At 38.6% G+C, this 12651-nt stretch overlaps 1 protein-coding gene across 9 annotated transcripts in view; it reads right to left on the reverse strand.

Moving 5' to 3' along the window:
* Positions 1 to 12651, reverse strand: part of snx14 (sorting nexin 14) — a 163175-nt gene that overhangs the window by 117087 nt on the left and 33437 nt on the right. For all 9 annotated transcript variants that reach the window (XR_007262828.1, XR_007262829.1, XR_007262830.1 and 6 more), the window contains 2 exons: positions 9098 to 9254; positions 7125 to 7200 (listed from right to left, as the gene is read on the reverse strand). Coding sequence is in view for 5 of the 9 variants with exons in the window: in XM_048600731.1 (XP_048456688.1) it covers positions 7125 to 7200; positions 9098 to 9254 (233 nt within the window). In the remaining 4 variants the exon portion in view is untranslated. The remainder of the gene's footprint in view (positions 1 to 7124; positions 7201 to 9097; positions 9255 to 12651) is intronic.

The following is a 12651-nucleotide window of genomic DNA, read 5'->3' on the forward strand; positions in this document are numbered from 1 at the left end:
CGTATTACGTTCAACATCATGAACTCTTGTGCAATAAGATTTTGTGATACATCATCTAAAGCCTTTTGGAAATTGAAATACAACACTTATTTGTTCCCGTCTATTCACCCTGGTTGAGACTTAGTCAAAAAGCTTTAAGTTACGATACAATTTCCCTTGCATGAAACTACGCTGACTTTACATTTCCAAATGTGCAATTACTTCCTCAATAATTGATTCCAATACTTTTCCAATAGGTGTTAGGCTATTTGACCTATAGTTATTCACTTTTTCTTTTTCGTCGGTCTCATTTTTAAATAGGGGTATCAACATAGAAAATTCTGATACTTCTCCAGAATCTAAGGATTTTGGAAAATGACAACCAAAGCATCCACTATCTCTGCAGCTACCTGTTTTAGGATCCTATCACACAAGCCATAAGTGTCAGGGCTTTAACAACATTAGTTTTTTTTTTAATACATTACTTCGAGAGACAGTGACGGTGCTTACTTCCCTCCTCACATTCATTAGTATTAATGGGATTTTCGTAGCAACTTTCACCGTAAAAACTGATGCAAAATAACGTTTTAACTCCTCTCATTTCCTTGTTCCCTATAACCATTTCCCCAGCTTTATTTTCCAAGGAGCCTATGTTCACTGACCTCTTTTTTTTAATACGTTTAGATAAACTTCTCTTCTCAGTTTTCGTATTCCTCACTGGTTTGCTCTCGTAGTTTATTTTCTCTATCTTTTTAGGCCTCATCTCAGTCTTTAGGGTTATCACTGACTTTTGCATCATTTATATGCTTTTCCTTTCAACTTAACATCTCCTGAACTTCATTGTTTAGCCATGGTTGGTTTACCCCTCGCTTAGATTAGAATCTTTCCTCCTTACTGGGATATATTTTTGCTGTAAGTCATGAATTACCTGTTTAAATATCTGGCACATCTTGCTTACTGTCTTTCTTGCTATCTATCAGCAAAGTCCAGTTTAGCTAACTCTATTATTTCATTGTAATTCACCTTATTTAAGTTAAACATGGTCACTTCCAACCCAAGTTTCTCACTCTCAAACTGAATATTAAATTCAATCATGTTATGATCACTGCTTCCAAGGTGATATTTTCTTGGAGGTCATTTATTAAACCTGTCTCATTAACTACTACCAGATTCAGGATAGCCTGTTGCCCAGTTGGCTCCATGACATATTGCTCTAGGAAGCGATCCCTAATGTAGTCTATAAATTCATTGTTGTAGCTACCCTTTCCAACTTGATTAACCCAATCCACATGAAGAGGAACAGTCCCCATAATGAATGCTCATTATTTTTATATGCTCCAATTATTTGTTATCAATGTGGGTAATGTTTGGAGTCAATTCTCTACTCTTGCCAATGTCTTCTTTCCCTTGCTGTTATTTACCTCTACCAAATGGACTCTACATCATCTGAACCTAGATGATCTCTCCTTGCTTCATCTTTTATTAACAATGTTACCCACCACCAGTATCTTTCATTCTGTATTTCCGAAAAGTCAAATATCCCTGAATGTTAAGTTGCCAGATTCAATCTCCTGGTAACCATGTCTCTTAAATGGAAACTGAAAGAACTGCGGATGCTGTAAATCAGGAACAAAAACAAAAGTTGCTGGAAAAGCCCAGCAGGTCTGGCAGCATCTGTGAAGGAAAAAAAGTTAACATTTCAGGTCCAAAACAGTTCTGAGGAAGGGTCACCGGACCAGAAATATTAGCTCTGTTTTTTTCCTTCACAGATGCTTTTCCAGCAACTTTGTTTTTGCCTCTGTAAATGGATATGATCTCTCAACCATTACCTTGGTTTGTGCTATCAGATCATCTACTTTATCATGAAAGTTTCATGTATTAAAATACAAAGCCTTTGTGTTGGTTTTACTGTCAAATTTCCCTACACTTTTATGGTTCCCTGGTGTAATGTGACAATCTGTCTCTACCTTTTAGTTTATGGAATTAATCATCTCCATCGTTATTCTGCAATCCTATCTTCTCCTTTATCTATGATTTTCTAATTTTCCATGTTACTGAATCACCCTCCCTCCACTATTTTAGAACATAGAACAGTACAGCCCAGTACAGGCCCTTTGGCCCACAATGTTGTGCCAACCTATTATCCTACTCTAAGATCAAACTACCCTGCATACCCTACATTTTACTATCATTTTACCCTATCCAAGAGTCGCTTAAATGTTCCTAATGTATCTGACTCCACTACCACCACCAGCAGCGCATTCCACGCACCCACCACTCTTAGTTTGAAGTCCTACAAAGGCCCTGGTTATGCATTTTGCCAAGACTCTGGCCCCATGATTCAAGTGGAGCCTGTACCATTGCAACAGCTACCTCCTTCCTAGGTATTGATGCTAATGTCCCGTGAATTCAAACCAGTTTCTCCCACACCAATATTTCAGCCATGTTCTTTAATGCAGTTGACCTTGTGCCAATGAGTTTGCACCTAAAGGTAGTAAGCTGGAGAGAACCACCTTTTTGGTTCCACTTTTGTAATCTAGGCCCTAACTGCTCTTATTCCTCAGAACCTTTTTTCTCCTCCTTTTGTGATGGCACTATGGATTTAAGAGGTGTATTTTGTCCTGGGTATTTCTTGGAGAAGTTTTAAGTCATGGGTTCCAAGCTATCTAATGAAAGATCATAAAGTAAGCATCTTGAGAGGCCTTGGGGCTGTTTTTTGAAGTTGGAACAATAGAAGCAGACTGAATCGGTGTGGTGAAGCTCCCACAGAACCAGGATTTTTAGTTTTAAGTTTTCAGTAGCAGCTGAAGTCTTAAAGCTGAATATGGAACCTGTTTTTCCCTCTCCCTGTTACAGATAAAAGTTGGGGTTCTCTCCCTACTTCTCCCTCACTCAGTTTTCTCGATGTTTTTCCTGGACTGGAAAATGGCCTGAGAAAATATCTATTTTCCTGAATTTGCCTTTGCCAAGGAGGTGTTTATGGAATGTTACTATATTGGAATAGTTACTGTTTAGTTGTTAAATAATTGATTAAATTTCATGGTGCCGAATGGACTGTTCCAGTTTAAAGTCACGCCACTGGAATGAAAAATGCGCTAGCTACATTTCAAAGGCTAATCAATAAAGTAATTTCGGGATTGTCCGATTGTGTGGTATTTATCGATAACTAGTGATTTTTAGTCACACATGGAAGGAACATTTGAAGCAACTTATCAGAATTGTTCAATTGACTTCAGGAGGTGGTGATAAACCTGGCTAAGAGTGAGTTTACAAAAGCCCAAATCGTGTTCCTGGGCCATGTCATTGGATATGTAAAAATGGCCCCATGGGGTGTGAAAAGAATGGTATGGGAAACTTCCCAATAACCTTCGACAAAAAGGAAAGTACCATGATTCCTGGGATTGAGTGTCTTTTTTTAAATCAGAAGCTCATACTGAATTTGAGCAGTATGGTTACTCCACTGACTAACATGTTGAAGTAGTACAGAAAATTTCAGTGGACACAGGAATGTCAGAAAGCATTTGACAGCCTGAAAGCAGTGTTAAACACTACCAAGGTGTTAGCCATACCTAATCACGCAATGTCATTCAAAGTGGCTATCCGTGTGCGCCATGTGGGTGTCAGTGCTGTACTCTTGCAAGATGATGATAAGATAGAAAGATCTATCCAGAAAAATCGAATAATCAACAAAACAAATATTCTATGTTGAGCAAATCTTGAGCTTGGTATTGGCGTTGCAACAATTCAACATTTATATTGCTAGTAACGTGTCGGAGATGATTGTATGTACTGATCATAATGCTTAAAGTATTTGAAAAAACTAAGGATAAAATTTCCAGACTGTTTAGTTGAAAATTATTGCAGCCATTCAATTTGAAAATTATATATGTGAGAGGATGAGAGAATCTAACTGCCAACGCGTTGTCACAACTTTGATGAAGGAACACAGAGGCAGAGGCATTCAGTGATGGTTTAAAAAAGACTGAAATGGACTGTAGTGCTAAATGTTTGCATGCTTATGGTCAAAGTATTGTATATATATTGTTGTGTACTAATTGCACCAAGACTAAAGACCTTTAAAAATGAAGCCATCTTTGTATATCGATGGTTCATTTCTTTTTGAGGTGGTATGACGACACTGTGGCTTTAAGAGGTGCATTTTGTCCTGGATTTTTTTTTTTGAAGAGAAATTTTAAGTCACAGGTACCAAGCTGTCTATTGAAAGCCCATGAAGTAAACAGCTTGAGGGGCCTTGGGCTTTTTCTTAAAAAAAAAAGTTGGAACAACAGAAGCAGCCTGATTGGGTGGGGTCAATCTCCCACTGAACCAGGATTTTTAGTTTTAAGTTTTCAGTAGCAGCTGCTGGGGTCTTGAAGCCAGATGTGGAACCTGTTTTTCCTCTTTGTTACAAAAGCTGGAGTTCTCTCCCTGCTACTCCCTCAGTTTTCTCAATGCTTTTCCTCCTGGACTGGAGAATTGCCTGTGAGACAATCTACTTTCATGAATTTGCCTTTGCTAAGGATGTGTTTATGGTATGTTACTATATTGGAACAGTGACTGTTCAGTAGCACAGCAGGTTCTGCTATAATGTGCATTCTGGCAACATGAATTTGCTACAATGCAACTGATAAAAAGGAGAGCGCTCGTTCTAAAACGTGAACTTATGTTGGCTATAACGCAATTCCATCGATTACGCATTTTGCTGTCAGAAGCCCTTCGTTAATGATACCTACAGTGTATTTGTACAATGTTGTGATTCTGACAGTCCTTGAGAAATTGCCCTATTAGCCTTCATTAAAACTGAAAATTGCAGACCTGCTGGCTTCTTAATCAGGAAAAGTAGGGTGTATAGGAGAGTGAAAAACAATATATCTAACTTACCTTGAAAGGAAAAACAGTGAGGCACAGGACCTGGGTACAACATGAGGTTCCAGCAGCCTATTTAAGTAATTAGCCAGATCCTGGCTGATTTCTATTTCAACTTGATTTTCCCACCTTTGCTCCATATCCCTCAATACCCTTGTGGTGTGGTGATAAGATTGCTGAAGGAGTCTGAATTGCTATGGTAACATACACACGAATATGCCGCAGCCTGGAACGATGGATAGTGGTGGTAGAGTCTCCAGCGTTCTTCTAGTCACACAGCTGACCAGGAATCTCTCCCAACTTTAGATTGCTACTGGCAGTGTTGGAAGATTTTGCCGATTGTGACTAAAAAGTTGAGTATCAATGTAAACTAACCCTAACCCTAACCCTTGGCCATTGAGTTCTGAGGCAGAACCTGAACCTAGATCTCCAAGCTTACAAAGGCTTATAACTTTCACAACCCCAGGATGTTACAAAGAGTTTGACAACCACTTTTGAAATGGAGTCATTGTAGAAAACACAGCACTCTCCCACAAGCAACAACGTGATAATGACCAGACAATCTGTCACTGTGTTGCTGACTAAGGGAACAAGTATTGACCAGGAAACCTGGTAACTGTTCTGCACTTTTTGGAAATACTGAGGACAAGAAGCCGCTGTCAGTCAGACCAACCTGTCTCAACAGCTGCTGACAGTAGTGCTATCCTTTGTATTATGCTTTTGGTGGTCTGCACCTAACCCTGCTTTTCCCATAGGCCTAGTTATTTATATAGTGCAATTTTCTCTAACACAATGTTGGACTGGAACACTATCGCGTTGTAGCAGAACGCCCCGTACTTTAGTGTAAAAACAATTGCAAAGTACTTTACAGAGAGGGGTAATAATAAACAATTGGCATTAATTAGACCTCTTAGAGAAACAATCAATGAGTGGTCAAATTGGACCTTATAACAGATAAACTTTGGGAGGTAAGACTATCAAAATAAATCAAATCCAAATGCAATAAATGGAGATTAGGGATTAAACTATGATAGAATGATGTATGGATACAGAGCTAAAAGCAATCTTGCTATCGGAAAGAATGAGGTTTTAAATTCAACTCTAGGTTGAACAAGAGACTATGATCGCAGAATACATGGTGCCACTTGAGTTAGCAGTCAAGGGAAAATAAAAGGGGGGAGAAAAAAAGGAAAAACATATGGTGACAGGGAGGATGCGCGAGGGAAATATCAAAAACATACAAATTAGGAGAAGTAAGTCATTCAGCAACCTTGAGCCTGTTCTGCCATTCAATAAGATCTAGTTGATCTGGTTATATGTGGAATTCCACATTCCCATCAACCCCCAATAACATTTTGATTCACATGTTTAATAAGAAGCTATCTACCTCCCCTTAAAATATATTCAATAACCCCATCTTCAATGCTTTCTGAGGCAGAGTATTCTATGTTTGCATAACTCTCTCAAAAGATTTAATATCTCGGTTCTAAAAAGGCAAACCCCAAGTTTTAAGCAGTGCCCTCAGCTTCTGGACTCATTCCTACATTCCCAAGAACAAATGCAGGAAAATTTGTGTCATCCAAACATCATAGAGGTAGTGCAACAGCATAGCACTGGTTGTGAAGTGGAATGAAGTTTTGAAGAGGTAATGGTGAATGTTATTATCAAGTAAAACCGAATGGACTGTAGCATTTTTCTCCAAGGAAGAGTAACCTGATGTAGGTTCTTAAGATTATAAAACGGCTTCAGGGCAGACATAGGAAAAGACATTTCCACTGGCAGGACCAGAACTAGGGATCATAAATAATAAACAATTAATAAGTTCAATAGGGAATTCCAGATAAACTTCATAAACTAAATAGTAAGAATGTGGAATGGACGAAGACAAGGACTCAGTCAGACAGTGAGCACAGATACGTTCAAGCAGAAGTTAGATAAATATATGAAAGAGAAGGATATGATGATGGGATGAGCTGAAGGGTGGAGAAGACTGATGTGAAGTTAAAACACAGCCATGGACCTTTTGAACTGGATGGCCCATTTCTGAGCTGAAAGTAGTTTGCAATAAAATTTCAACCATTTAATTTAAAATTCAAATAGCAGGTTAAGGAGCACCTGTGCAAACAGGACCATGTCAGACATTATGAGCACAATTTACAATCAGATTATGTTCTATAAAACTCCATTTAAAAAATTTTTGAAGTAAGTTGTGTTTTTCGCAAAAATAATTGTTCTTTTGGTCAGAGAATTAATCAGTTTCATTTATTAAAGATATTTACCGGATCAGCCAAGAAGTCCAAAGAGGGAAGAAACACTGACCCAGCCAGAATTTCTTGAATCAACAAGGCTAGAGATCTAGATATCAAACAGAGAGGGAATCAAATTGTATATCCTGCATTAGACTTATGGGCTAACAGATTCAAAGCCTGAAAAACACATGCTGTGGTACACAGAAATTTAGATAAAGTAAGCAGTTAAATAGAGAATTAAGTAGTAAGTTTTCTGATAATTAAGTGGGCCTCTGCTAAGTAGTAAACTCCTGAAGCTATATTTAAATAAACTAACCAACAGTGCAAGAGTGTTTCAAATTTCAGATTAAGTTAACAAATGATAGCTACAGAGTGTAATTGTGAGGTGCACAACTATGGATAGTGCATAAAAACCAAAAAGAACTGTGAATGCTGTAAATCAGGAACAAAAACAGAAGCTGCTGGCAGGTCTGACAGCATCTGCGAAGAGAAAATCAGCGTTAATGTTTCAGGTCCAGTGGCCCATCCTCAGAACGTGTCTGTGTCGATAGTACATGATTTATTACTGCACTACTGTACTTGAATTTCAAAATAATTAAGCAGCTTTCTTATAAGAATTTACATTTATACATGACATTTAATATGGAAAAGCATTCCAGTACCCCTCAGGTACTGTTCCCAAACAGAAAATGAATGCCAAACCAAAGAAGAAAATGAGGGACACGATCAAAAGCTTGGTGAAAAAGATGGATTTCAGGATAATCTGAACAGAAAATGAAAAACAAAAAAGAAAGCATTTTAGGGAAGGAATACAAGAGCCTTATAAATTGCAGCTCTACACGTAGATACATTATCACCAATGTGAATGGGTGGGTGGAGGGCATAAGACCATAAGAAATAGGAACAGATGTCTGCTCTGCCATTCAATGGGATCATGGCTGATCCGACATTCCTCACATCTACTTCCCTGCCTTTTCCCTCCCGTGAACCTTGATTTCTATACTGATAAAGAATTTACCTCAACCTTAAATACACACAAGGATTCTGCACACCCTCTTCCCTCACCCTACAGTTCTCTATGCTAAAGACCCAGAGAAGAAATTCATTATCTGTCTTAAATTGACATCCCTTTATTCTGAGATATGTCTTCTAGTCCTAGAATCTCCCATGTGAGCGAATGTCCTCTCAGCGTTTACTCTGCCAAGCTTCTCTGAATTGACTCCAATGAAATGGCATCTTTCCATAAATAAGGGGGCCAAAACTGCTCACGATACTGCAGATGTGGTCTCACCAGCAGTTTGTACAGTTGCAGTAAGGCATCCCTACTCTTAGCTTCCAAGCCCCTTGAAATAAGGCCCAACATTCCATTAGCCTTTTGGATTACCTGCTGTAACTGTGTGCTAGCTTTGTGTTTTTTGTGTGCAAGTCATTTCTAATTCCTTTGTGTTGCAGCTTTTTCTAGTTTTTCTCCACTTAAATAATACACTGTTCTTTTGTTCTCCAATCCAACATGAACTGTACATATTCTTGCATTATACTCCATTTGCCCACTTTTGTCCATTTAAAATGCTGGAATTAGAGGAAATGTGTGTGTTTTGGGAATTACGAGACAGGATGAAGTCATAGCAAAGCCCATGGACAGATTGGAACACAAATATGAAGGTTACATTTGAAATGTGGATACTGATGGGGTACTGTCAACACTTTTCCAGGATATGTACAATGTCCAAAGCTCAGGGAAATAGCATCTTAAAACTTCAGAATTTCAATTAAGTGTCAAAAAAAAGGATCACCCTAATTTAAATGTATGGTCAAAATTTAAAAGTTTAAAAAACAACTTTACAATATTGAAACATTGCAGAAAAATAACATCTAGTTTTATGGAAAAAGTCACTAGCAAATAATTTTGTTTGTAGGAAATTTTAGTGTTTAAAAAACTTGCCACTAAACATTCTTCCCATGCCAAAAACAATGCAAAAGAAAATGAGGTACAAGCATATTACCTGCACTCTGTGGCTTTCGGTGGTAGAATGTATGGGAACAGCAACTCAGTTAATTTCCTAAGATATTGGAGTTCATCTCTGCGGCTTCTCAGAGCCAGGTGCAGATCCGGCCCATACTCTTCCAATGCAGCTTGTTGTAAATATTCACTATGTTTTACTGAAATGGAAAGAAACATGCAAAATTACTCATTCAAATACACCAGTGAATAATCTATGACTCCAATTCTGAAACTGCAGCTGGTAGAACATGTGTGGACAAAAATTTAGGATATTTGCACACAGAGAATCTGTTCTGGAAATGAAAACCAAATAACTTTTGTTGGTCAGGGGTTGCTCACACATTAAAAACAGCAACCTGAGAACTGAGGTTACCTACGACCCAAACACTAACTTGGGCTGGCTCAAATCAGATTAATTCTGAGGGATGACATAAGGTGTAAATCCTTATTTAGTGGAAGAGTAATGAAGTAATGCTACTGGTGTCCTTGGGTCAGAGCCAATCACGAAAAGACAAGGCAGATATGACAGAACCAATGAAGAATAAGACACCAGAGTTCAGGAAGAGAAGGAAAAAAGTATGAAAATGAAGGATTTCGGGCATGCCAGCAGTGAAAACTCTGGACATCAACCTTTGCGAAGTTCAGGACCTCATGCTTGGAAGCTTCGAGATAACACCGAGGACTTGGGAAATTACCTGGCCAGCAGGAGTTCCTTTTCTCGGGTATTAGCCTTTAGATCCTTTGACTGTTTAGGGAATGTCATAGAAACCAAGTGGGTGCGTGCATAGATTTTAGCCTTGTATGAATTTCATGCCTGTTAACATTTTCTTAACCAAACAGTATGAATTATATGTTTGTTTGAATTAAACGAATAAAGTTAGTTAGTCGATACAAATTTGACTCTTCCTCTTTGTGCTGAGCCAATAACTGTTGTTGAGGGCAGTAACCGGGCCACATAATTGGGGGCCTAGGTGGCCGATCGACAAGAAGCAGTTTCACTGCTCCAGTGTTGGACCCAAGTTAAAATGTGCTCAGGTTAACTGTTGTCTCAGACAGGGACAGTTGGTGGACTCCACGATAAATTTTACTGTTGAGTCAGCAGGAGACTCAAGTTGGATCTGATTGGCAAAGCACAGAGAACTAGAGTCTGAGGTTAAGCACGTTACTTCATCTCAGACAGGGACAGTTGGGGAGCGGGGGAGAAGAGTAAGCTCGACAACCATTGAGTCAGCGGGAAACTCGAGTAGGACTTAACCCAGCAAAAGGAACCTCCAGGTCCCAGGAACATGGATTGTTTTGATTGGAAGGTATGAAATGGGGAAGTGGCCACATACGGGGACAGTACGTTGATCATGCCAGTGGACAGGGAGCAACCGCTGGGCAAATCCTTTGGAAGACTGCTACATCTTAAAAAATTGCAGAAGGCTGTATCAGCCAACCTCCTGGAAGACTTGGTAGAAAGCCAGCAGGAGAAGCTGGAGTTTTGAGCCGAGGTAGATGACCTTTGAAAGGAGATAAATAGGCTTAAAGAGAAAACTGAATTATTTTTCAATGAGAGATACAATCCAAGAAATTAGAGAGAAAAACAAATCTGGAGGCATTTAAAACAAGATCATGAGGAGAAAGAGGCATTGAAAAAGCAATGCAATGATTGAAGACTGCTATGAATGAAGTATATAAAATAGATCAGGAGAAGAAAAGTAACACTGGAAATTGTACAAAGTGTCAAAACAGATAGAAAAGCTACAAGAAAAGCTAGCTTGCCACACGAGAGGGGAAAAATGTGCGCTTCTGGACTAGAAATAGGGAGGGAAAGTAGTGATGGAAATGTAGATTGGGGAGGTTTAGCAGACATGTCAGCTGCTATGTACAGTGAGGAACAGTCCATCGCTGAAATACCAGTGGATCAATACAAGTAACGACTTTTCAGTGGGAGAAGTGTGAATAAACCCTATAGATATGAGCCGGGATCCAGGAGTCCAAGCTGTACAGAGAACAAAAACGTTTTGCCAAAGCAAGCACAATTGTGGGAGGATGCAGGGGGAAGTCTGCATCCAAGGACTAGGCCCGAAACTACAGGGAGGAATACAGGGTTAAAGAGGGGTTATAAGTACCACCGTGTCAACAGATAATTTAAATTTACCAGAGGACACCCATGAATGTCATGTGATGATAGTAAATGATCCCATAAGGGACCATTTGTATCAAATCCAAATAGAGGAAGTACCAGTTAAAAGAAAACAGAAAACGAAAAAAGTCACCCTTAAAATTTAAAAAGCACCACCAAGGAACAGGCTATCCTACCACAAGACAAAATTGGACAGGAAGAATTGGACAGGAAGAAATGGACAGTTAAGAGTCCGAAGAAAATTAAGGGAGGGACTTGAATGATCTTGTGAAAAACTGGGGAATTTATACTTAAAATAACGTTGCCACAGCTAAGAATTGTAGAGGTAAACTCCCTGTATGGATGTTTGCCTTGGAATATAAGCTGCTGTGTGCTCTATCCCACAATTTGTAAATATAGAGAGCGAGACCGGCTTTTACGTTTGACTGAGGTAATAACTCTTTCCTGTCTGGATGCAAACGAGAGTGTTCATAGTCCCCCAACTAAGCATCAACTTTTTATCGTTTGTATGCATATTCAGTGTTGTGTTTGGATTGAGGGAAGAGTCCTGGTTAAATTTTAATTTCAGCAACTTTATGTTTAAATTATCATTTTGGAATTTCATTTTCTGGCCAGAGTGAACATCCAAATATCGTATTAATACGAGTGAATGCTTAATTCCAGATAAGATTTGCTCACTTTGGTGTAAAAGTATCCAAGTTATAGAGAAATTGGAACGTTGGAGATGCAATTCTCTTTGAACAAAATTATCTGTTGATATGTTCTAAAATCTGACAAAATTGATACCAAGGGTTTTTTTAAGGAAGAGGAGACTGGCTTTTCCTTTGTTAATTATAACACACTTATTTCTGTACAGGAGGAAGAAAGGCTGTTGACATTATATCCAGAATTTTTCACCCACCCCTTTCAACCAGCAATAAGCCATCACTAAATAATCTAAACTGCTTGATGTGGAATGGATGAATACTGTTTGCTTTCCTGATAATTGAAGACACAGAAGGCTTTTGCCAATGGCTTTGAACTTTTGAAGCTGTCTGTCGATTTTCAACATCTGAGACACGGATGAGGAAACCTCAACCAATGAAGCCAATGAATAGTTACTTTAAAATTTTAAAATGACTCTGGAAAATGACAGAATGCAAGCAAAACGTCTGTGGCTTCAATGCATAAAAATTGTGACTTTGAGGGAGGTAACAAAGTACTGAATTTGGACAAATTTACCTGGAGCTATATCAAAACTCATTCTAGAAATTATCAAGTAACTTTTTTAAAAAAGTGGTAATCTGAGAAAGAATGAACAAAGTATGTGTTTGCCTGAATCAAACAGAAATGTTTGACTTCTGTTTTAAGATATCATTAAATTATGTTTCATTGGACTACAAATCTCTCCAGAGCACTGGAATGAGATAGGATGATAACAGCTGAAT

Source organism: Rhincodon typus, chromosome 9 (assembly GCF_021869965.1).
Source record: "Rhincodon typus isolate 14 chromosome 9, sRhiTyp1.1, whole genome shotgun sequence".
Taxonomy (NCBI): Eukaryota; Metazoa; Chordata; class Chondrichthyes; order Orectolobiformes; family Rhincodontidae; genus Rhincodon; species Rhincodon typus.